General features: G+C 36.5%; 1 protein-coding gene across 2 annotated transcripts in view; it reads left to right on the top strand.

The window, feature by feature from the left end:
• The window catches only part of LOC149838857 (protein SABRE-like), a 112,695-nt gene extending 85,790 nt beyond the window's left edge, over positions 1-26,905 (top strand). The window contains exons 17-23 of one of the 2 annotated variants that reach the window (XM_090006845.1): positions 214-286; positions 21,273-21,374; positions 21,465-21,650; positions 21,973-22,332; positions 22,422-22,589; positions 25,409-25,793; positions 26,236-26,905. In XM_090006845.1, the coding sequence (XP_089862971.1) occupies positions 214-286; positions 21,273-21,374; positions 21,465-21,650; positions 21,973-22,332; positions 22,422-22,589; positions 25,409-25,793; positions 26,236-26,324 (1,363 nt within the window). In that variant the 3' untranslated portion in view covers positions 26,325-26,905. Of the gene's footprint in view, positions 1-213; positions 287-20,050; positions 20,166-21,272; positions 21,375-21,464; positions 21,651-21,972; positions 22,333-22,421; positions 22,590-25,408; positions 25,794-26,235 lie in introns of those variants that run through there. The other variant, XM_090006844.1, reaches the window with a different exon arrangement.
• The last annotated feature ends 252 nt before the right edge of the window (positions 26,906-27,157 follow it).

Genomic DNA, 27,157 nt, shown 5'->3' with positions numbered 1-27,157 from the left:
TAACTATCTATATATGTATATATTTATATATTTTTGTTTGATGCTCATGAAAAAAAATGAAATTAGTTTTAGATTAGCCAGTGATTGCACATGTGCTGTAGTGGTCGAATAATTAGTTATTTTTGTTTGCTCAGAAATTCTTTTGGAGAACTCACGAGGGTGAACTGTATGATGTAACACTTGCTAACATGACCTGGATCATTTTTGGTGCAGAAATGCTATGGTTCGTGTAGATGCTAAGCAGGGGGCACCAAAAGATGGGAACTCATCTATTGAACTCTTTCAGGTCATTAATTTCTTATGTGTTTTTTTCTTTTTCAATTCATGAGCGTATCTGAAAAGCTACCTTTACTGTCATTCTTGTTAATTATGTTTATGTGGCGCTAGTAGTCTGGTTAGAGTTGTGATAAACCGGCAATGGGATGAGGATGATCAATAATAACTGATGTTGAGTATGCTCACATGCTTAGCTGAACCGGACATAGAAGGAAGATTGGACTGAGAGCCAATGCTGCACACATCAGATGGAACCCTTGAGCTTAGAGTTTTCTTCCTTAGTAGAGGCAGCAACCACTCCACCTTTCTTCTTTTTCAATACGGGGCATGAGTTCTTCATGTGCCTAAAGCCTTTACAATAATGACACTGAATAAAGCTCATATCTCCACGACCTCCACTAGGCTAACCTCATGCTCCTCCTCCACCTCTACCTCCAAACTGACGGGTTACAACAAGCACATTCTCCACTGAAGACTGATCCCCAAGAGACTTGAGCTTGGTCTCTTTTGCCAATGGGTCTCCTAGAGTCTGCATTAGAGTGGGTAGAAAGGATCTATGAAGGATGTTGTTGTGCACATTATCAAACTCAGGACAGTCATGAGAAAATCAATCACCTGTTTCTAGTCTCTAGCCTTCATATCACAATTTTTGCATTCAACACAATCATCACATTTGTCACACTTGTGACAACATCATTGTAGTTAAAGCATCCAATGCCTACTAAAATAGAGCATAGAAGTCCTGAATTGACTCATTTTCCTGCCTTAGGAGCATTTAATTCTTGCTTTAATTGTTGTCTTTTTGCATAATTAGATTGCTTATATACTTGCTTCAAATATGCCCAAAGCATCCTTGGCAGCTTCATACTTCATAATATTCACCGAGATATTTTGTTTTACAGAACCCAAAAGCCATGACTTCACTTTTCCACTCAAGAATTCCAATATCATAGTCAGGGTCTCCTTTCTTGGGCTTAGAATTAGTACCGTCAACATACCTAATATACCCCAATCCCCTAATTACAGTTCACATAAATTCTACCCAGTATGCAAAGTTAGTCCCGTCAAATTTTACGGAAATAATCTGAATGTTCTATACTCACCAAACCTGCAAACTACAGTTCAGAAGCTGCACATTAACACCGATGATAGCAAAAACAATGCCAAATATGTTGAAAGAAAGCAATATCACAATGCAAAATCCCACTCCAATATGCACGAATAGAGTAAGACACAAAAGCACACTGCCCATAACCAAGATTTAATGTACCGACCCACAAAGACTTCAATAATCTTCAAATTTCATGCATAAAATAGCCAAGACATATATCTATCAAGTTCAACAGGCAAAACTCAGATTAATAGGGCAAATACTCAAATCCGATAGCCAAAATAGTGGAAAACCACTTTCCCACCAGCAATATAACCTTCAAAAACTGCTCAAATCTCTCCCAAATCACAAAATACTTCTACCAAAGCATATCCAACAGCTTTCTAACACAAAAACAACCCAAATGATGCAAATCTAGGGCATTGAAAACCCCCAATGAGATCAATACCAGCTGATTTCTCAAATCTGAACACTATCCATGCCACTATTAAAAACATCAGAAAAAAAAATCCATATAAAATCGAGTATATCTCTGATCAAAATGATTTTTAGTTTAGAAATCATATAAAATCAAGAGTTAGCAAAACCTCAACTCGACGGAATAAAAATGCATCAAATCTACAGACGACCTTCTTGGGGCAGGCAAAAAGAGACACACCTGACACACCAGAATGAAGTTTCTTCTTCCTATTTCCTTTCAGATGATCACCAAATACCTCTTTCTAGGGTTGGGTAGGACTCTAATACCATATCAAAGCAATAGAGTTTCAACATGAGAGAGATACCAAAGAAGAAGATTGTGAAAGTATCTTCAACAAGATACTACGATCAAGACTTCAATATTCTTGATAAAGAATGACACATGCATAATAAGAACACTTGTGCATAAAAGCACAAATTCGCAAACTCTCACAAATGCACAAAAAACATAAAAATAAATAATCAAACTTTATTAGGAACTTGGGCTTTGACCCAAAGCCATGAAAATACAAAAGGTGTGAAACCCCTATTTATAACCTTACAAAGGAGCCACATAGGGGGCTCCCAAGAGAGTCGTTGGGAGCCCCCAACGACTCTTTGGGGAGCCTCCCTATGTGGCACATATTACAAAACAAATAAAAAGAAAAAAAAGAAAAGAAAAGGAAAAAGAAAAAATAAAAGAATTAAAAGAAGTTATAATCATATTCCAAATGGAATATGCGTAAAATAGGAATTTACAAAAATACCCTTTTCGAGTGAAAAACGTGACAAAAAGAAATAGGTAAATATATTTATATATATAGATAAAGATACATATACATAGTACATATGTATATGTCTCTCTCTCTCTCTATATATATATATATATATATATATATATATATACGAGATTACAATGTTGATACATAATTTAACACCCCCTCTCAAACTTAGGGTATGATGACCGAAAGTTTGCCAAGGAGAAAGTTGAATCGCGGTGCACATAAAACTTTGGTGAAGAAATCTGCCAACTGATATTCTTAAGTAACATAAGGTAGATCAATGACTCCTTTTAGATAGGCTTCACGAACATAGTGATAGTCCATTTCAATGTGCTTAGTCCACTCGTGGAAAGTATGATTTTTGGTATTATAAATTACACTCTTGTTATCACAACATAGCTTAGTGGGCCCTTCAATAGTGATATCCATGTCTTCATGCAACCGATGGATCCATACAATTTCCATGGTAGTAGTTGCCATGACAAGATATTCGGCTTCAGTTGATGATAGAAACACTTTTTGTTGCTTCTTTCATCTCTACGAAATCAGTGAGTCCTAAGAACACACAAAAACCAGTGGTGGAGTGATGGTTATTTGGATCACCTCCCTAATCAGATTCAGTATAAGCAATTAATTTTAAATCAGAAGAAAAGGACAAAAAAACTCCCTTATTTAGAGTACCCTTTATGTATCTTACGACTCACAAGATGACACCCATGTGGACTGAAGTTGGTGCATGCTGAAACTGACTTGTAATATGGACTGCATGAGAGATATCTGGTTTGGTGATACTCAAATACATCAATGATCCAACAAACTGTCTGTAGGGAGTCCGAAAGGGGAACACCATCATCAATCTTCATTTTAGTTCCTACTATAGCAGGAGTTTCACAAACCTTTTCATCTGTAATACCTGACCTGTCAATGATCTCAGAAGCAAGCTTAGTATGAGATAAAAAATACCGTCTATGAGAGTATGCTACTTCAATACCCAAAAAATAAGTCAGAAAACCCAGATCAAACATTTCAAACTTATCTTTCAAAATTGATTTTATTCTCTTAACCCCTTTAGAATCACTTCCAGTTATGAACATGTCATCCACATACAACAGTAAGATGACAATTCCTGCATTGGATTTTCTAACAAACAAAGCAGTATCAATAAAACAGGATGAAAACCCATTTTCTATCATTACGGAATTAAACCTATCATACCAAGCCTTGGGGGCTTGTTTCAAACCATAAAGTGCTTTTCAAAGGCGAAACACCTTTCCTTTAGGAGTCTCCATTCCAGGAGGAGCATCCATATACACTTTAGTTAGATCTCCGTTTAGAAAAACATTTTTAACATCCATTTGATAGACGTTCTACTTGTTAATTGAGGCAACCGTTATAAGACATCGGACAATGACCATTCGAGCCACCGGGGCAAATGTCTTCTCATAATCAATCCCATATTCTTGACTATACTTCTTTGCAACCAGTCGAGCCTTATATCTCTCGAGGGATCCATCACTCTTAGTCTTAACCTTAAATACCCATCTACACCCTATTGCTTTCTTACCTTTAGGAAGGTCTTGAAATTCCCATGTCTTGGCTCTTCTCAGAGCTTCGAGTTCATTATCATTGGCGGCTATCTATTCAGGATATTTCTGTGCTTCCTTGAAGTTTCTAGGTTCTATGTAAGAATGAATGACGCTTAGACAGACTCTATGTTTAGGTGAAAATGATTCATATGAGATGAACCTAGAAGGAGTTTTTCTCTGTCTTTCGGTCCTACGAAGGTTCTCCTCACTTTGAGGAGCAATCCTACTAGCATAATCATATCTTTCAAGGGCACTTCTGAAGCTGTTTCTATTTCTATGAGTATAGGTGATGAGATTATAAAAGTATCTCTAACAAGATACTAATATCAAAACCTTAATATTCTTGATAATAAACTCGGCACACATGCACGATATTAACACTTTAGAACACTTGTGCACAAAAGCACAACTCACAAAATCTCACAAATGCGCAACAATATAAAAATATTGGAACCACTTTATTGAGCACTTGGGCTTTGACTCAAAGCCATAAGAAATACAAAGGGGTGAAACCCCTATTTATAAGCACATAAAGGAGCCACAAAAGGGGGCTCCCAAGAGAGTCGTTGGGAGCCCCCAACGGTCATATATGTGACCGTTGGAAGCTCCCCAACGACTCTTTGGGGAGCCTCCCTATGTGGCGCAAAAACCAAGAAAGCAAAAAGAAAAAAGAAAAGAAAGAAAGAAAAAGAAAAGTAAAAGTAAAAGAAAAAAGAAGAATTACAATCATATTCGAAGGAGAATATGCGTAAAATAGGAATTTACAGAAATACCCTATTCGGGTAAAAAGAAACAAAAAATAAATAAGTAAATATATTCATATATATATATATATACTTATTGAGATACATATACATATATACATAGTACATATGTATATGTATCTCAATCTATATATATATATATATATATATATATATATATATGAATATATATACTAGATTACATAATTTAACAGGGATCTCTAGGAGGTTCCTCATCGACATGTTGATGAAATGGAGAGGACATAGGACTGGTTTCTCTAGTTTCATTATCACTTGAGTCATTTTGATTTGACTCATCATCACTAGTATCATCACTTTCAGTTAATAGATCAAATAGAAAAGAATAATCTACGTTCTTGTCATTAGATTCAAGGTTTTCAAAACCACTAAGATTTTTTAAAAAACTTACATTTCTAGAAACATACAATTTGTCATTTTTGACATCATAACATTGAAAACCCTTTTGGGTTTCAGAATAACCAAGAAAGGTGCAAGAAATGACTTTTGGGGAAAGTTTGTCGTTTTTATCAATAAGGACAAAACATTTACATCCAAAAACCCTTAACCTGCTATAATCAGGTTCTTTCTTGTACAATTTTTCAAATGGGAAAATTTTGTTCAAATTTTTTGATGGAAGTTTATTTATGAGATAGACCGATGTAAGAGTTGCCTCAGCCCAGAGTTTCTTTGGAATATTTTGTGAAATGAGCAAGGTTCTAGTTGTTTTAATGATATGCCTATGCTTTCGTTCAGCTAACCCATTTTGTTGTGGGGTTTTTGGGCAGAATTTTTAATGGAGAATACCATAACTTTTAAGATAACTCTTGAATTCGTTTGAAAGGTATTCGCCACCAGAGTCAGATCTAAGATTTTTTAAACTTCCATTGAATTGATTTAAAACCATCGTATGAAAAGTTTTAAATGTTGAAAAAACTTCATGTTTATGTTTAAGAAAATATATCCAATAATTGTCCACAAAAATTACATAATATGAGAATCCTCCTTTAGATATCACCGGAGCCGGACCCCATACATCGGAATGAACAATTTCAAAGGGTTTTATCATAAACATGGATCTTGGAGTAAAAGGTAGACTTTTCATCTTCCCAAGAATACATTCATTACATAAAAAATCTTCTTTACAAAGATGTTTAATAAAAGGCTAATAAGAGATTTTAACAATGTTGGGATGTCCCAGTCTCTTATGACATATATGAATATCTTTGTTTTGAGCAACATTACAAAATTGGTTCTTGGGAATTTGAAGAAAATCAACATAGTAGAGGTCTCCTCTCCTAGAGCCTTCCCTAATCAACCTCCCGGATCGGCGATCCTGTATCCAACATTTGTTAGAAGAGAATTTTATATCGCAATCATGGTTCGAGAGTTGAGAGATCGAAAGTAAATTTAAATTTAGTTTTGGTATAAGACGAATTTTTGGAACAAAGAAATCATGTTGTTTAAAATTGCCTATTCCTTTAATTTCAAGAGGTGTTCCATCCACCGTTGAGACAAAAGATGGAAGAGAATTTTTAGAAAAATCGGAAAGAAAACAAGCACTTGGAGTCATGTGAAAAGATGTACCGGAATCTAGAAGCCAAGATGTCTTACCGGGAGGTGAGGATGTAGACATAGCGGCTCCAAAGATGCCTCCCTTGAGAAGAGGTGGTAAAGCTTCTACGATTTGTTGAAGAGAAAGAGACCCATTTGACGATGATGGTCGTTCCTCTGGTTGAGATGTCATAGCCATTGCAAGTAATTTCTTCCATTTTGGGCAAATAGGATTAATGTGCCCCGGCTCTTTACAAAAGTGGCATGTAAGCTAGCTATAGTCCCTCTTTGCTCCTTTACCTCTTGAGTTTTGATTCTTGAAGTGAGGATGCTTGTAGGTCCTTAAATTGCTCTCCGGTCTTGAGACGACATTAACACCTTTATTTTCTTCATTGTTGGAAGGTGTAGCTAGAACACTCGGGTTGTTCTTGCTTATACTCATCCGAATCTCTTCCCCACTAAGTTTAATAATTACATCTTCAAGAGAGGGGGAAGTGAAGGCGGATAAAAGGGAAGATCGGATTTGTTCAAATTCGGGCCTAAGCCTATTCAAAAAATTGAAAAATCTATCTTCTTCCAATTGTTTATGGCGAAGCTCTATGACTTTTCCACTCCACTTAGGTTCGAGCATAGCAAACTCGTCCCAAATAGAAGAGAGCTCAGCAAAGTACTCTCTTATAGTCATCTCTCCTTGTTGAAGTGTTAACGCCCTTTTTTGGAGATAGTACTTATGGGACAAGTCCCTAGAGGTGTATATCTTCTCAAGATATTCCCATGCTTGAGAATCCTTCTTGAACTTGATGATATTTGCATTAATTCTCGTTTCTACGGATGAAAAAATCCAAGAGAGGATTTTAAAATTCCTCACTTCCCATTCTTCATGCTTTTTCGTATATTCTTCAAGAGCCTTGGTTCTTTCATCACCTTCAAGAATTTTTATCTCTCATTTCTCTAGCAAGGTTATCTTGGGTTTTGGTTCAGAAATCGAGCCTTGGACATAGCCCCAAAACCCTTTTCTTTTGATGTGTGCTTTTATGTTTCTGGCCCAAACATGATAATTGGACCCATTGAGTTTGAAGCCAAGAGAAAAATGAGAGTCTTTTTCACCCATTAGAGAGGAGAGATGATGAAAAACAATACATACCTCAAGGGCTTTTCAAGTCTTTCTTGATAAAGGAGGCTTCTAAAATATTGCCCGAAGAGGATGATCTACTCCAAAATTTAATAGCTTGAAGGCACATTTTTTGAGGCACTCAAAAATGAAGAAACACATGATCCTTCTCCTTCAAACGAGGCTCTGATACCATATGAAAGTATCTTCAACAAGATACTACGATCAAGACTTCTATATTCTTGATAAAGAACAACACACATGCACAATAAGAACACTTAGAACACTTGTGCATAAAAGCACAAATTCACAAACTCTCACAAATGCATAAAAAACATAAAAATAAATAATCAAACTTTATTAGGAACTTGGGCTTTGACCCAAAGCCATGAAAATACAAAAGGGGTGAAACCCCTATTTATAACCTTACAAAGGAGCCACATAGGGGGCTCCCAAGAGAGTTGTTGGGGAGCCTCCTTATGTGGCACATATTACAAAACAAATAAAAAGAAAAGAAAAGGAAAAAGAAAAAAGAAAAAAGAAAAGAAAAGGAAAAAAAAAGAAAAAAAGAAAAAATAAAAGAATTAAAAGAAGTTACAATCATATTCCAAATGGAATATGTGTAAAATAGGAATTTATAAAAATACCCTTTTCGAGTGAAAAACAAGACAAAAAAGAAATAGGTAAATATATTTATATATATAGATAGAGATACATATACATATATACATATACATAGTACATATGTATATGTATCTCTCTCTCTCTCTATATATATATATATATATGAATATATATACGAGATTACAATGTTGATACATAATTTAACAAAGATGAGAAGAGAAAATTTGTTAGCTATTAAATGAAAAACAATACATCTTAAAAAGGGACATTCCCTCTTGGGTACACTACAGGACAAAATTAGTTGACTCTCTAACCTCCTGACAAAATAAAGAAATATGCCTCATAAATAATCCTATGTATAAGAATAGAAGGGGTGTAAAAAAACTAAATTCATATGGTATACATTCATATTACACAATCACCCAATAAGAAGGTTTTAATTTATTTAAATGAAGAACTTGTTGATTCTAACAACTGATTACAGAGTTGATCATTTGGACCTCTCAATTCATAGATGTGGATCTTGAACCTATGAATGGGGATATTCCCGATACTCACAAAGAAAAAAATAGGCGACTTAGACAAAAAGAGAAGTGACTTGGACAAAAAAGAATGGAAGTGGCAGACAAATCTTGTTTGTCAATAACCTTTGGACCAATCAATCAAATGTTGAGTAATATGTAATTGATCGAACACCCAATGTGAGCTTTTCTATTTTGACTTGCTCTCCCACTGTGTGATCGAACAAGATAAGAGGCCTGTGGGATTGATGTGAGAGGGTAGAGATGACTATCCTGCTGGGAGCCAACTTCATGCTAATATATATATATATATATGTGTGTGTGTGTGTGTGTGTGTGTGTGGCCGTACCTTTCATATCCATACTTTTAAAAATTTCCATGTCATATCGAACAAGGTAAGAGGCCTGTGGGATTGATGTGAGAGGGTTGAGATGACTATCCTGCTGGGAGCCAACTCCATGCTAATATATATATATATATATATATATATATATATATATATATATATATATATATGTGTGTGTGTGTGTGTGTGTGTGTAGCTGTACCTTTAATATCCGTACTTTTAAAAATTTCCATGTCATATCGAACAAGGTAAGAGGCCTGTGGGATTGATGTGAGAGGGTAGAGATGACTATCCTGCTGGGAGCCAACTCCATGCTAATATATATGCATATGTGTGTAGCCGTACCTTCACATCCATACTTTTAGAAATTTCCATGTCATATCCTATGTACCTGCACCCTTACCCATGTCTATGTGACATGTGGTTTCATAAATTTAAGGAAAGCTTATGGCAGAATTGCAAGGATCCCTTATAATACATTAAAATCATTCAAGATATGAACGAGAAAGCTGTAACATTTGTTAGGATTATGTGTGGAGAGAAAATGTCCTCATATAAAGTTGGATTACACCTGGAATTTGTTTTAAGCCTTTATCTATTTATGTTAGTCATAGATCAAGTAATAGCTTCTGCTGAAGAGGAGGTTCCCTTGTGTATATTGTTTGCATGTGATATAATATTGGTTAGCCAAGATAGAAAATAAATAAAAATACTAGAACATTAGACATATTGGAGAAGAATGATTTAAGAATTAGTAGAACAAGAACAGATATATGGAGTGCAAGTTTAGTGAGGAAGCTAGTCAAAAAGTGTCATAAGACATACAAGATTTTGCAATTTGTCAATGTCAATAGTTTGATACTTAGTAATAGAAATTGGGGCAAATTAGTAATTTTATCTCTTCATATGCCACATACGGGCGGCAATTTTGTACTATACTAATATGACATGTATTGATAGGTGGTGGAAGATTATAATTCTCTCTCTCACATTTGAGGGTGGAGCTGAATGATGCCATTTGGTAATGTCATATAGTGATACAATTGCATTATGTAACGACCCATTTAGGGTTGCATTGTATAGTAGATCCTATATGGATATCCAATGCATTCGAAACTCTGTGGGGCTGGGTGTTACCTCAAGTCTTCTGCCTATACCTCTCTTCTTCTTCCTCTAATAGCAATTTATAGACGTATTCTTGCAGAAATCTAGTCATGTGCTTCTATTAGATGTCCACAACTCTCTCTAAGTGTGTCGTATCTAAATTTTTGCTGTTTGTTGATCACTGGTCACCATTCTAAGCAATTTATGACAAATTTCTCGTTTTCTCTAAAAAGAAAAAACCATAAGTTTTTACTTGGGATCTATCATACAACCAGATGGTGGATTTTAGGAAGATATTGTTATATATCTAAACTTTAGCTTTCGGTGATCACTCTCGACCATTCTAAGCAATTAATGACAAATTTCTTGTTTTGTCTATAAAAAACTTGTTACTTAGGATCTATCATACAAGAGGATGGCGGATTTTAGGAAGATACTAATATACTATACAAGATGGTGGATTCTTGGAAGATACCACTATACAATACTGTAATGAAGTGCCGGATGAAGTCTCCAAGAGCAAAACAAGAGAGCACGCACATACACAAATAGCCACTAATGGGCAAAAGAACAACACAACCACTTAAAGTGGTAATGCACCCAAAAGAAGAGGAAAAATATATATTCCACTCAAAAGGCTTCAAAGAAGCATGCTTTACAATGGGGAGAAACCCCTTTATTTATAGACAAAAGAGGAGGCCTTGGAAGGGCTCCTAGAGGGACGTTGGAGCCCTTCCAACGGTCATAAATATGACCGTTGGATGCTCCAACGTCCCCCTAGGTGGGGCCCATTCCAAGGAGGAAAAGGAAAAGAATAAAGAAAATAAAAAAGAAAGAAAAAAAGGAAATAAAAGAAAAGGAGAAAAAATACAATATGCGATAAGAAGTAAAAAGACTGTTTTACCCCTATATGGGTCTATTTACAAAAGATATAAATATATATATATTTATATATGTAGATAGACACATAGACATATATATAATTAATATATATATGTGTATGTGTCGTGATCTATATATATAAATATATATATATGTACAACATATTTTAACACCCCCCCTCAAACACACGGTGAGATCACCGAGAGTTTGCTAAGGAGAAAGAAGAAACGAGGCGATGGCAAAGCTTTGGTGAAGAAGTCCGCCAACTGGTACTCGGTTGGAACATAAGGCAATTGAATGGTGCCTCGTAGGAACTCATCACGAACATAATGGCAATCCATCTCAATGTGCTTTGTTCTTTCATGAAAGGTGTGATTGCTGGCAATGTAGATAGAGCTCTTGTTGTCGCAGCACAGCTTTGAGGGAGTTGAGAATGAGACTCCCATATCTTTAAGCAAACTTCTTAACCATACGATCTCCGTGGTGGTAGTGGCCATCGCACGATACTCTGCTTCAGTAGAAGAGAGTGAAACTTTCTGTTGCTTCTTACACCTCCAAGAGATAAGTGACTCTCCAAGAAACACACAATACCCTGTGGTAGAAATATGATCATCGGGGTTACCACCCCAATCAGAGTCAGTATAAGCAAGTAAAGTAAGAGGTGAAGAAGAGGGTAAGAATAATCCTTTTGTTATGGTGCCTTTCAGATATCTGATAATTCTCATGACAGCAGCCATGTGAATGGTGGAGGGAGCAGTCTGAAATTGACTTGCACTATGAATTGCATGAGAAATATCGGGCCTAGTGATGGATAAGTATGTGAGCGACCCAATCAATTGACGATAAGGTGTGGGATCAGCTAAAGGAGTGCCATCACTAGCTCTCATCTTGGCATTGATTATTTCTGGCGTCTCCACCTTCTTGTCATCAGTCAGTCCATATCTGTCAATAATGTCGGAGGCAAGCTTCATCTGAGAGAGGACATACCCTTTGGGAGAGTATGCAACTTCAATACCTAAAAAATATCTTAGATAACCAAGATCAGACATATCAAAATTTTCTTTGAGAATATTCTTAATAAGGTTAATACCTCTCTTATCATTACCTGTGATAATCATGTCATCAACATATAATAACAGAATTGTAATGTGATCATTAGAATTTTTAACAAACAAAGCAGTATCAGTATAACATGAGGAGAAACCATTATCAAGAACTACTTTGCTAAAAAGATCATACCAAGCTTTAGGTGCTTGTTTAAGACCATAGAGAGCTTTATTTAACTTTAGAATATTTCCTTTACCAATTTCAAGACCTGGCGGAGGATCCATAAGCACTTCTTCATATAAATTTCCATTTAAAAAAGCGTTTTTAACGTCAAGTTGACATATAGGCCATTGTTTAATGGAGGCTAAGGCAATTAAAGTTCTCACACTAGTCATCCTAGCTACGGGAGCAAAGGTTTCCTCATAATCAATTTCATATTCTTGGGCATAGCCTTTTGCAACCAAACGAGCCTTGTATCTCTCAAGAGATCCATCACACTTGGTTTTAACTTTATATACCCATCTACACCCAATTGCCTTTTTTCCTAATGGTTGGGGAATAATACTCCAAGTTTGAGCTTTGTTAAGAGCCTCTAATTCAACTTTCATTGCTTCAATCCAATGTGGATGATCTTTAGCTTCTTTAAAGGAAGTAGGCTCATGATATGAATGAATTAACATGAGACAAGCCCTATAATTAGGTGAGAAAGATTCATAAGATACAAATTTTTGTGGAGGTCTACTATTACGAGAAGATCTCCTAGGTGCATTAATAGGTTCTTCTAATGAGAGATCTTGAGAATATCTTTCAAGAGCAGGTTGATGTTCAATTCCTGACCGCCGGGTATATACATTCATTTCATTAAGATTCTCAACTTGAGAATCATTACCATGCTGAAGTATATCATTATGATGGGAGATGCCATCACAAGTATTATCGCAAGTACTTGCATCTGGTGTTTCAATTCTAGGAGCAAGATCAAATAGGAAGGAATAGTCAAGGTTTTCTCTAGATGTGTGAACATCAAATCCATTTTGTTCTTCAAGAAAATTTACATTTCTTGATATATAGAGTTTATTATTTCGAGTGTCATAGCATCTATAACCTTTTTTATTTTCACCATATCCAATGAATGCACATTCAATAACTTTAGGTGATAGTTTATCTTGTCCTTGAACAAGCACAAAACATTTACATCCAAATATCCTTAATCTATTAAAATCTGGAGTAATTTTGAATAATTTTTCAAAAGGTGATACACTTTTTAAAGAAGCAGAGGGCATACGATTGATTAAATATGTTGCGGTAAGAAGAACTTCGGCCCAAAAGTTTTTAGGAACATTTTTAGAAACAAGAAGTGTTCTTGTAGTTTCAATTAAATGTCTATGTTTTCTTTCCGCAAGACCATTTTGTTGTGGGGTTTTAGGACAAGATCGTTGATGTAAAATTCCATTTGTTTTGAAATAATTTTGAAAATCTTTAGACATGTATTCTCTTCCAGAGTCGGATCTAAATATAGCTATATTGTTTTGAAATTGGTTTTGAATACGAATATGAAATTCTTTAAAATTATTAAAGACATCGGATTTATTTTTAATAATGTATACCCATGTATATCTAGTAAAGTCATCAACAAAACTAACATAGTAAGAGTAGCCTCCCTTGGACAGAACGGGTGCCGGTCCCCATACATCGGAATGCACAAGTTCAAAAGGTCTTTTTGACACAAAATTACTATGAGAATACAGAAGCGAATGAATTTTTCCAAGGATACAATCATTGCATGTGAATGTATTTGTATTACAAAATTTTTCCAAAAAAGGAAAGAGATACAATTTAGAAACACTAGGATGTCCAAGTCTTTTATGCCAAGTCTCAATATCTTTGGATTGAACATGATTACAAAATGATTTGGTTGGCAATGACAAAAAATCCATATAATAAAGATCCCCTCTTCTATGGCCTTGCCCAATCCGCTTCCCGGACCGGAGATCCTGCACATAGCAATGGGTAGGTGAAAAAGTGACATTACATTCAAAATCGGTAATTTGGGAAACGGAAAATAGATTTAAATTAAGTTTTGGAATAATTCGAATTTTGGGAACAAAAAATTCTTTGTTTTCATTATAAGTTTTCTCAATATTCCCAATGCCTTCAACATCCAAGGATGTTCCATCGGCAGTGGAGACAAAAGATTTAAATTTGTTGAGACTTGTTTTTGATAAGAGTGATGCATTCAGAGTCATATGAAAGGAGGCACCCGAATCAAGAATCCAAGAGGTCATACCTGGGAAGGAGGAGATAGCGGCGCCGGAAGTAGATGGTGTAGAAGAAAACTGAGAGGAGCTCATCTTCATGAATTGTTGAAGAGTTTCGGTAAGATGAGCAAGAGACTCTTTTATGTCACCATCTTTCTTTGAGTCTTCATTTGGAGGAGCTTCACCAACGGAGGCCACCTTCTTTTTAAATCTTGGGCAATCCGGACGAATATGGCCCGATTCATTACAATTATGGCAAATGATTTTCCTTCCTCCACCACCATTATTTTTGAAGAAATGAGGTGGTTTGTATGGCCTTACATTGTTGCCGGGTCTAGATACGGCATGAACTTCATCAACATCTCGTTTTAATGCCAAACGAGTTTCTTCTTGACATAAGTCGGCCAAAATATCACTTAGAGGAGTAGAGGCCCTATGGAGAAGGGATCCTCTAAGTTGCTCAAATTCGGGGCGAAGCCCATGAATAAATTGGAAAAATCTTTCTTTTTCCATTTGCTCTTGCCTCATAGCAATAGCACTACCCTCCCATTGGGGTTTGAGAAGGACAAGTTCATCCCATAAAGAGGATAGGGCACTATAGTAGTCCCTAATACTCATATCACCTTGTTTAGTAGCTCTTACCTTTTCTTGTAGGAAGAAATGCCTAGCAAGGTCTCTTTGAGTGTACATGCCTTTCATAAAGAACCAAGCTTCATTAGCCTTCTTGAATTTGGCGAGATTTGCACAAATCTTTAATTCAACATTGTTCATGAACCATGCTAAAATTTTAGCATGCTCACTTTCCCAATCTTCTAATTTAGAAGAGTAATCAAGAATAGCCTTCTCTTTTTCCTCTTCGTTCAAAGCTTTTTCCTCATTACCTTCAAACTTAGTCAACTTCAATTGTGGTTCCGGAATGGTTCCACATACATAACCCCAAAGTTTTTTACCTTTGAGATTGTTTTCCATGGCGGCCGCCCACATGCGATAATTGGTCCCATCCAATTTGAATGAGAGGTCGATTTTTGCATCCTTGTTGGCCATTTGTAGAAGAGGAATATAAATGCACGAAAGAGAAGGATATTACTTGTCAAAAGAAGATCCGATGAAGCTTTATCAACCAAGGCTCTGATACCATGTAATGAAGTGCCGGATGAAGTCTCCAAGAGCAAAACAAGAGAGCACGCACATACACAAATAGCCACTAATGGGCAAAAGAACAACACAACCAATTAAAGTGGTAAGGCACCCAAAAGAAGAGGAAAAATATATATTCCACTCAAAAGGCTTCAAAGAAGCATGCTTTACAATGGGGAGAAACCCCTTTATTTATAGACAAAAGAGGAGGCCTTGGAAGGGCTCCTAGAGGGACGTTGGAGCCCTTCCAACGGTCATAAATATGACCGTTGGATGCTCCAACGTCCCCCTAGGTGGGGCCCATTCCAAGGAGGAAAAGGAAAAGAATAAAGAAAATAAAAAAGAAAGAAAAAAAGGAAATAAAAGAAAAATTGAAAAAATACAATATGCGATAAGAAGTAAAAAGACTGTTTTACCCCTATATGGGTCTATTTACAAAAGATATAAATATATATATATATTTATATATGTAGATAGACACATAGACATATATATAATTAATATATATATGTGTATGTGTCGTGATCTATATATATAAATATATATATGTACAACATATTTTAACAAATACATGCTAAGAAGATGAAGCAATGACAAGCTAGTGACATATTATGTGATAGTAAGTAGTTGTACGATTAAGCAGACATTTCTACAAGACTACTATAAGTCTTGACACTCTTATATGATGCCAAATGTTGGCCAACTAAAAAGCGACATGGAGAGAAAGTGCCTGTCGCAGAAATGCATCTGTTAAGATGGATATATGGAATTAAGAAAAATGTGATTACAAATAAATAGATCAGAAAATGTCTAAGGATACTACAAGTAAAATAAAAAATTAGTGAATATCATTTAAGCATTTGGACATGTATGGAGTCCTATATCTGCAAAAGAAAAGTTGATAGGATACAAGTAGAAGGAATTAGGAAAAGATGAAGACTCATGAAAACTTCGAGGGAGGCAGTCAAAGGTGATATGAAAGATTGTAAATCGCGAAGGTTGTATCTTCTAGAAAAGAAGGAATAGAGGGTAAGGCTTTTTAATGTTGATGATGAATCATTCTCCACTTTCATCATCATTGAAGAATGGCTCAAACAAAATTCCATTTCTGTGGATGGCAGCATGGGTCTTACAAAGAGTGGCACTCTCTATGGAAAGTGCTTTTTATGACAAATTGCAAGCACATTAATTGTGTTATCTTTTTTGAAATAAAAAATTAAGCTGATTTCCATTAACATATGAAAAGAAGGCACAAGATGACTGCAGAATGTGAATGGGTTGAAAATTGAAATACTTATCAAAGAAAATGAGTGCTGGAGTGAAATTAATAAAAGTGCAGAAATACAAGATATCCCTGGAAATAAAAGGATAAATGAACTCTGTGAATATGTAAACCACCTCTTTCCATCCCCATTTCCTCTCAAAATCATGGTGAGATCAAGGAGAGTTTGTTGATAATTAGAAACAAGGTAATGGCAGATGTCTTCTAGAGAAGTGAGGAATCCTAAATCGGTCTCAAAATATGGTAAAGTTATGTTCCTTCATGCAGTGCTAACATAATAATAATAATCAATCTGAATCTGCTTAAGCCTCTCATAAAGATTTTATTGTAAACATTCTAGAGGGCCATGCATTTAGAAATACATGCCTGAAAGAAGACAAAGGAGCCAATTAGTCATTTACAGATAAATGCTATAGCTTGATACTTGGCCTTAGTAGCAGAAAAAGAAAGCCACTGATGCTTCTCTCTATGCAAAACATCAAGAGACACTTGAAAAAAGAATGGAAAAGTTACTGGTGGACCACCTGTTTGTGGCATCAACACCATATTATGCATGTGAGAAGGCAATATTGTCTACGGCTAAAGAAGGCAAAGGAAAAGTGTCTTGGAAATGGTATGCTGAAACCATATAACAACAAAATGAAATGCTGCCACAGGGATAGTGAGGGGGCATGTTGAAACTGGCTAATCCCATTTGTGGCATGGGTAGGCTATGATCACCATCAAGCTATGTTACCAGGACATGCTATTTTAGGTGGCATACCCGTGTCGACATGTATTGACATGGGCGGGTACCGGACACATCATTTTGTGTCCTATTTTTCAGTATATAATATATTATATTTTTAGTTTATAACTTTATATTTTCAGTATACAATATATATTTCAGATATAGCATATATAGTTAAATTATATTCAGTTTATTTTATATTTATGTGATATTTAATATATATATATATATATATATATATCCCGTACCCACTTTTTTTTGGAATACTTATGTATAGTCGTGTATAGTCGTGTATATATATACAATTTCACATTCCATCGAACAATATGTATAGTCGTGTCCCGTACCCACTTTTTTTTGGAATTGCCGTGTCATCTTAGTTGTCAAAGGCGGTAGGCTAGGCGGTGAGCCCCTAAAAAGACTAGGCAGGGCCTAGGCGAGACTAGGCGGACTAGTTGGTACCCCAATTAAAAAAATTTAAAAAATACACAAAATATGTAAACTGCTAAAATTAATAACAAACATGTATACAACATAAAATCAATCAACAATATGCAATAGACAAAACACAATATGTCATCGAACAGTGTAAAGCAATTATATTAAATAACCTACTTAAAAAAAATTAAGAATAAATGAACAATTGAATAAAAATGTTAATAAACAGTATACAAAAATTAAAATCATGTGTACAAAAAACTTAACAACAATAAAAATAAAATAAGCCCAGGTGTGTGTGTGTGTGAACTATGAAAAAGATAAGAAAATAGATTATAACTCATAGACAGTCAACTAGAAATATAACTCAGAAACATAACTCAAAAATAGTCAACCAGAAATATAACTCAGAAACAGTCACCCAGAAATATAACTCAGAAATAGTTAACCAGAATGGCAGGAATATAACTCAAACAGTTGAACAGATTATATATGAATTATACAATATACACACACAAAATATAATATATATATATATATATATATATATATATATATATATATATATATAACTGGAAACATAACCTATAGAAAAAAGGAGAAAGGGAGAAAAAACAGGAAGGAGAAAAAAAAAGAAAAAAGGAAGAAGAAAAAAAAAGAAAAAAGGAAGGAAAAACAAGAAGAAAAAAGAAAAGAGAAGAAGGGAAAAAAGGAAAAAAAAGAAAAGGAAAAAGAAGGAACCAGAGAGAGCGAGAAACAAAGAGAGAGAGAGTGAGAGACAAAGAGAGAGAGAGAGAGAGAGAACCAAAGAGAGCGAGAGACAGAGAGAGTGAGAGAGCGAGAAAGAGTGAGAGACAGAGCAAGAGAGATAGAAATTGAGAGAGAGACAGCAAAAATGAGAGAGTGAGGAACATACCTTCTTCTTTTTGCTACTGCAGCAAAATGAGAGGACTCCCTTTTTTATGCCTCCCTTTTGGAAAAGTGTTGACCAAGTTAAAAAAAGGTCAAAAAAAGGCTTTGCAGCTTAGGCAGTCCCAGCCTAGGCGAGCTATGCGGCACCTTGGTGAGCTAAGCGGTGCCTAGGCGGTAAAAGAGTGCCCCACCGCCCAAACCCAAAAGCCTAGGCGGTGGGGCTGCACCTAGGTTGCCTAGGCACCGCCTTTGACAACCAAGCGTGTGGTATCCTCTGTACCAGAGTTACCGGAAGCTTCTTAGGTAGGTGGGAAGCTCGCTTCGGAAGCGCGATACTCCTCGCTTCCGAAACTTCATGGGAATCTTGATTCCCCCACGCTTCTTCTATGCTTCCCACACACATGGTCTATGCTTCCTATATGTTATTCTCACGTTTCTTTTCATGTTTTTCATGTGTTTTCTCTCATGCTTTCACTTATTTTCCATGTACTTTTTTTAAATTACTAACCATCATTGTTAGATTTTAACAAAAATTTAACTCTTTTACTGAAAAATCACTAAATATAAGAATCATCAATTTTATTTTAGTTTTTATTTGTTTCTTGTTCGATTCCTATTCAATTACCATATTGCTTCATTTTTTTCAATATTTTGCTTTTAAATTGATACTTCGCTTCCCGCTTCCTATAAATTTTAAAATGCTTCGCTTCTCGCTTCCGCTTCCCGTATCGTTTTCTGCTTTCGCTTCCTAGTTTGACAACCTTGCTCCGTACCCATACCCAGTTGACATAGCCATCAAGCTGTCTATTGCATAAGATTTCGAAAGTGGATACTATAAGAATTATGCAACTTCACTATTCCATTCTTTAGAAGCATTTACCATTATCATTTTAGATAGAAGTTCTAGATTCTAATAAGAGGAAACTTTGACTTGTGTATGCATAGAATATATATCTTCACCTGAAAAACCTCTACAGACAGACACACTCACACGATTATTCATCAAATATTTTGATATATTTCATTTTCAGCAGCGTATGGTTTTTCTCTATCAGAATTAGTTTCCATTTGCCTCAGATTTTGCCAGACCTTGTAAATTCTTTAAGGTTCTAGTGTTTTATTGATGCAGAGCAGGACCGGGTCCGGTTTACACAGAGTGACCCGGGCGTGTCCAAGGATCTCGGCACCAATGGGATGGACGATCGAACCCAGATAATGGATCCGATCGCGAGTCCGGTGCCCCGATGCAAGGACGTGGTGCCCCTGCGCACTTACTCAAGGCGAGCAAAGGCTGGAAGCAGCACCACACATTGACAGTGCCCCGATCCATCAGCAGCGCTGAGTTGCCTTAGGTCCAAGGACTGGACCCGAGACCCAGATCCAGTCATGCCCTATTAATACCCTGTTTTAGGGTTGCGTGGGAGAGAAGATTGAATTTTTTTTCTTATTTTGAGTTTTCCTTTGACGCAGAGTCGGCAGCAGCCTCTCTTTAGCCCTTTGTTTACTGTTTTTGTTTCCTACTTGTTATTTCATTTCACTGTTTGATTGAATTGTTATTGAAAATAAAGCAGCCACCGTTCATTCTACGGTGATCTTCATTAGTATTCTCAACATATCGCACGACTGGAGCAGTCGTGATTCTCATTTCTTCAGCACCGAAGTGCCTCGTTACCAGTGATCTTCGTTGCGTCACGTGTAACACGATCCTCCACGCTGCATCATTTATTTATTATGTAGCTTTTCATGTTTTAGTTCGGTCTCCTATGTCACATAGGTACAGGTGATGTACATAGTGTGGTATGGGTATGTCTGTTACAACTAGGTTGTTTTCTGAAAGAAGGATGCGGGGGTTCACCTGGGTTGTGTATATTGCACATATACACATTCATAACATATATAGTACATGTCCTACAAATAAAGAACAAATATAGAAAGTATAAGATATTTGTATAAACATACAACATATCCTATATCTTATGCTACATATGCATATGTAGCACCCAGAAGTACCAGCATCAACATGAGCATGTTATATGGTCTCTTTTGTTTTTCACAAAATAAACTGCACAGTGTTTTTGCAGGCAGTTCATATTTCTTAGATGTGTTAAGTGGACCTTAGAAACGCTAAGTTGATCTAGGTTTTTTTTTTCTTTTTCTTTTATGGTGTCAGTGTTTTTTTTGTTAGGTTTTAAGTATCAGGCCATTAGATAACATCAATTTAATAAGTTTAGTGTGATGCAGTAAATTATTGTCCAGAAGTTGTTTCATTCTGTTTGCACTATTAGCTGTTATTTAGATACTGCACAATCGTTCATTTTGATATCTCCTCTATTGGTATTGACACCCTGCAGGTGGAGATTTATCCGCTGAGGATCTATCTTACTGAAACAATGTACAGAATGTTGTGGTACTATCTTTTCCCAGAAGAAGAACATGATACATTGAGACGGCAGGCAAGTCCTATTCTTAGATATAGTGGTAGCTTTTGTCCAATGTGTGAATTCATGCATCAGTTTACATTGTGTTACTTCATTATAATGTAGGAAGTATGGAAAGTATCAACAACAGCAGTATCTAAACGTGGAAAAAAAGGTGCTTCTGTTGCAGAGGCTTCTGGATCAAGCAGTCATTTAGCGAGGGATTCTGAGGTTTTCTCCAAGCATGGTGCCACTGCATCCACAGTATCTGCTATCAGCAGTCAATCTTCTATTTCTTGTGATTTCCCACAAGTGAGTATAACTTTTCCCGGAATCTCTCTTGGTCAGTACATCTTAAAATAAAACACAAAATCATGGTACCCATCTCTCAACTCAACAAATAAAGCACACAGAAATTTCATGTTAGCATTTGTGAAACAAACTAGTCAGAGTTAGAACAGTTGTAAAATGGAGAATTTAGTTACAGTTTTATGTGGTGGTCACATTAACCATTGATATTTTAATCAGTTGCATTATGTATGCAAAAGTATCCTTGAAGTTTTTAAGTCCACATGGTCATGTGGATATCTAGTAATAGTTTTTTTCTTTACTGATAGCCGTGGTATGGATGTAGGTATCCAAATCACAGAATCTGAAGGCGAACATTGTTGGTGGAGAAAACCCAGTGCTACGGCGGACATCATCATTTGATAGGACATGGGAAGAGAATCTCGCTGAGTCAGTAGCTAATGAGCTTGTATTACAGGTTAACTCTTCCATTACTACTCCCTCCTCAAAAAGTGGACCTCTTAATTCTGCACCTGAGTATCAGCTTTCCACAAACGAAGATACCTTGAAAAACAAGTCAAAAGACTTGAAACCACTTAAACCAGGCCGCGTTTCGCATGAAGAAAAGAAGCCTGGTAAGGTGCAAGAAGAGAAAAGATCTAGAGGCAGGAAAACAATTGTGTTTCGTAACATCAAAATAAGTCAGGTTGGTATAGTACTGTCGAGAACTGCATAATAATAATCTTAAATGGTTGATATTACTTATAGTTTTGTACTTCTGTGGAAAACCTGTAGGTTGAACTACTTGTTACTTATGAAGGTTCGAGGTTTCCTATCAATGATTTGAGGCTGCTTCTGGATACGTTTGTTCGTGTTGATTTCACGGGTACATGGAGGAGATTGTTTTCAAGGGTCAGGAAGCATATCATCTGGGGAGTCTTAAAGTCTGTAACAGGCATGCAGGCAAGTGTTTTTGTTACTGTTCAACGTTGATTCACAAAAGAACATGACTCCAAAATGGTTTCTATACAACAACAACAACTACGCCTTCATCCCAAAACAATTGGGGTCGGCGATATGAACTAAAAAAGAAAATCATTCTGAGTCTTCCACATGAATCCTTCTCCTCCAATCATTTCTATCCAATGTCATGTTCTCGGTGAGGTTCAAAGCATTCATATCCTTTCCTATCATCTCCATCCAAGTCTTCCTAGGCCTACCCCGACCTCTTTTAACTAATATATTTTCCCATTTCTCCATCCTTCTAACTGGAGCATCATTAGGCCTTCGCCGAATATGTCCAAACCACCGTAAATGATTCTCTCTCATCTTATTTTCAATGGGTGCAATGCCTACCTTTTTACGTATCTCTTTGTTCTGAATCTTATCTTTTATTGTATTTTCACACATCCATCTAAGCATACGCATCTCAGTTACACTCATTTTTTGAATATGATGTCTCTTGGCAGCCCAACATTCCGTACCATATAGTAAAGCGGGCCTAATAGTCATCCTATAAAACTTTCCCTTCAATCGCAATGGCATTCTACGATCGCACAACACTCCAGTTGCACTCTTCCATTTCATCCACCCAACCTTTATCCTATGATTTACATCTCCATCAATTTCTCCATACTTTTGAATGATAGATCCCAAATATTTGAAACAATCATCCACCGATATTTCTTGCTCACCAAGCTTCACTACACTCCCATCACTACTTCGTTGCATACTAAACCGACATTCCATATATTCTGTCTTACTCTTACTCAACTTAAAACCTCTTGCTTCCAATGTTGGTCTCCATAATCCTAACTTAGCATTAACCCCAACTCTAGACTCATCAATCAAAACAATATCATCAACAAACAACATACACCACGAGATATTTTCTTGAATTGATCTCGTAAACTCATCCATCACTATAGCAAATAGGAAAGGGCTTAAAGCAGATCCTTGATGTAACCCAACCATTATAGGAAAATTGGTTGTCACCCCTCCACAAGTGTGGACATTGGTTACTACTCCTTCATACATATCCTTAATTATACTAATGTACTTGAGAGAAACACCTTTCTTCATCATTGTTTACCAGAGAACGTCCCTAGGTACTCTATCGTATGCCTTCTCCAAATCAATAAAAATCATATGCAAATCTTTGTTCCTCTCTCTATTTCTCTCAATAAGTTGTCTAAGAAGATGTATAGCTTCCATAGTTGATCTTTTAGGCATAAAACCAAATTGATTCTCCGATATCATGATAACCTTCCTCAACCTAGACTCAATCACCCTCTCCCAAAGTTTCATAGTATGACTCATGAGTTTTATACCACGATAGTTTGTGCAATCTTGTATATCACCCTTATTCTTATATAGAGGCACCAAAATACTCTTCCTTTACTCATTAGGCATCTTATTTGTCCGCCAAATCTTGTTAAAAAGATTTGTCAACCATTCTAAACCTTTCTCTCCCAAGCATTTTCAAGCCTCGATAGGTATACCATTTGGGCCAACTGCCCTTCTTGATTTCATTTTCTTCAAATCCTCTGCAATTTCTTTCTTTTGAATCTTGCGTATGAAGTCACGATTCATCTCATGAAAAGGAATTGAGCAGTCTTCAAGATCCTGAGCATGACTTTCATTAAATAGCTTATCAAAATAATCTTTCCATCTCTCCTTAATCTCCTCACCTTTGACTAAAACCATTTGTGTTTCATCTTTGATACATCTAACCATACCCAGATCCCTCGATTTCCTATATCTCATCTTTGCAAGCCTATAAATATCCTTCTCGCCCTCTTTGATATCCAACTTGTCATAAACCTCTTTATATACCTTATCCCTCGCGTTTCGAACTACTTTTTTAGCTTCCTTCTTTGCTATCATATACTTCTCCAAATTCTTATTATCACGACTCTTACTTAGATTTCTATACCACTCTCTTTTAGCCTTAATAGCTAATTTGACATCCTCGTTCCACCATGATGTATCCTTACCTAGTGATGCACCGCCTTTAGACTCACCCAATACCTCCTTAGCTACCTTTCTCATGCGACCCACTATCTTACTCTACATTGATTCTGAATTATCCTCGAGACACCAATCAACTTCCTTAACTACCTGCTCTATAAACATTCCTTCCAAAATGGTTTCTATATACCCACAAAAGAACATGACCTCCAAAATGGTTTCTGTATCTATTAACTACCTTAAAGAGAAAAATTTTAATGCATTATGTGGTGATTGCCAAGGTCTTATGGTCGTTTCTGCACTGTGGTAGAGCTGCGTTTTGGATCTTTATAAGCGGGATCTGAGGATAACATTCTTAACTGTGTCCTCAATTGTACTTTAGTTAGTTGAAAACATGGATTAACCAACCAACCAACCACACTTCAAATTGCTGTTAAGCAATGCAAGCTACTGGTCAACTCATCTGTACGTAGAACTGCTGCTTACTGAAGTAGCTAAACTTAAGGTTCGAGTGCTGCAGTGATGCCAAAACGAGCTCTGGGAAAGAGTTAAAAGGGAGTATGTTGTCTATAGTGTTCATTTGATATTGTAACAGTCTGTAGTTACCAATCTATTTTCCGCTTGCAATCCATTAGTAAATCATTTGGCTTCCATCTTTTGCATTGTGTGTGTAGTTGGGGTGCTTTTGCATACACTCTAACTAACATATTTTTTTTATCATGCACGTAGCTGTGTTTTGTTGAAACTACACTGTGGTCTCACCATTGTGAGAGAATAGGTAGATATCTTGATGGAGTATTGTTTACCTGCAGGGTAAGAAATTCAAACACAAAGTCTTGAGTCAGAAGCAGACCAGTGGTGGTGGTGGTTCTCCCGAGAGTGATCCAAACCTTAGTGACAGCGATGGTGGTCAGACTGGAAAAAATGATCAATTGCCCGTATCCTTGTTCAAGAGGTCAAGTGATGGAGCAGGTGATGGATTTGTCACCTCCATTAGGGGGCTGTTCAACTCTCAGCGTCGAAAGGCTAAGGCTTTGGTTTTGCGCACTATGAGGGGTGATGGAGAAAATGAATTTCATGGTGACTGGAGCGAAAGTGATGTCGAGTTCTCTCCCTTTGCTAGGCAATTGACCATAACAAAAGCAAAGAGACTCATCAGGAAGCATACCAAGAAGTTCCGTTCATCCCGACCGAAAGGTTGTGATTTCTATGCTTTTATACCAGTATCTTACATACCATACAACTTTTACTCTGTTTCAGAAATGCTTTGTAGTTTCTTTGTGACACTAAGAACATGGCCCCACAAGGGCTCCACACACTTGGTTAGGTGGGTTGGGTTAAGGCATTCAATTCAAGTTGAAAGACGTCAAGAGTTCGACACCCAGGTGTGTCTCCCTTGCTGCCAGGCTGAAGCAGCAGCCTCCTTGACGGGTGAGCGGGGTGGCTGTACAACAAGGCATCATTCTCTCCTGAGCTCCACAACCTGAACCAGTGGATTACCATTGTTAAATATCCAAAGAAAATAAAGAAAAAATGGGCTCATAATATGGATATGGTAAAAAAGATTGGAGAGCGAGAGGTGCTAGAAAAAGTATGAAATATGGAAAACTTAGCATATGATTCTATTTCATTTTTTCAGGCGTTGCTCATCAACCATCTTTGAAGACTACACCATATCAAAGTGATTCATCTGGTGCATCCTCCCCGCTTGAAGACTTGCAGGACTGAAGAAAGGATAGACGTCTACAAGTGGAAAAAGGAAAAGGGAGCTCGATTCTGGTCCTGGCAGAGTGGCAGACATTCAAAATTTTGCAGTATAGGTCCATGACTTGAGCCAAAAGTTGCTGGCTGCTGTCCTAAAATCTTCATAACCTGCTCAACCGGTTCATTTAGTTCAACACAATTATGCACTTGATCTCTCCGATTGGTTATCCTTCAATTCACATACGAGAGCGCCCAAAATTCACTGTGCATAACCAATGGCAGTTCATTCATCTACCTTTTAACCATCTGGTTTTTAGTTGATGGGTGACTCATTCCCATGGAAGAAAACGAAAAGAAGGCAAAATAAAAGGGCGGTATATTGGTATCGAATAAATCCTGAGATTTGCTTCCTCGGGGTCTATGAGGCTTGCTGAAATGGTATTGAAGCTCATTTGCCACAAACAACCATCATGCAACCAAGCTCTCGAGCGAGCAGGGTTTATCATTTGTTTGCTTCAACCTTTCAGCTCACAAGGAAAGCACATAAGGTTTCTTGCGCCTTGTATTCTTATTTTTGCATAACTATATAATAAAATGGGGGGATTTGAGAAAAGAATCTCTCTCTCTCTCTCGCGTGCGTGTGTGGGCACACGCACCCACACAAGTATTTTGTGCAGATATGGTCACGAAATTGATGTCATCAAGTATAATGGCTCATTACTCGTATTTTTAAGTAAATCTGACTATAAATTGATCTATCATGGGTTGTTTGCTTTAAAACATGCCTTGAATTAAAAGTTTCAAGTATTTAAATATTTTAAATAAAAGTAAAATAAATATTCAGGTTGTACCAAAAT

The sequence above is a fragment of the Nuphar pumila genome, chromosome 5 (genome assembly GCF_984573655.1).
Source record: "Nuphar pumila chromosome 5, dmNupPumi1.hap1.1, whole genome shotgun sequence".
In the NCBI taxonomy this organism is placed as follows: domain Eukaryota; kingdom Viridiplantae; phylum Streptophyta; class Magnoliopsida; order Nymphaeales; family Nymphaeaceae; genus Nuphar; species Nuphar pumila.
Note: the sequence above shows the minus strand (reverse complement) of the source record. Positions and strands in the feature narration are given on the sequence as shown.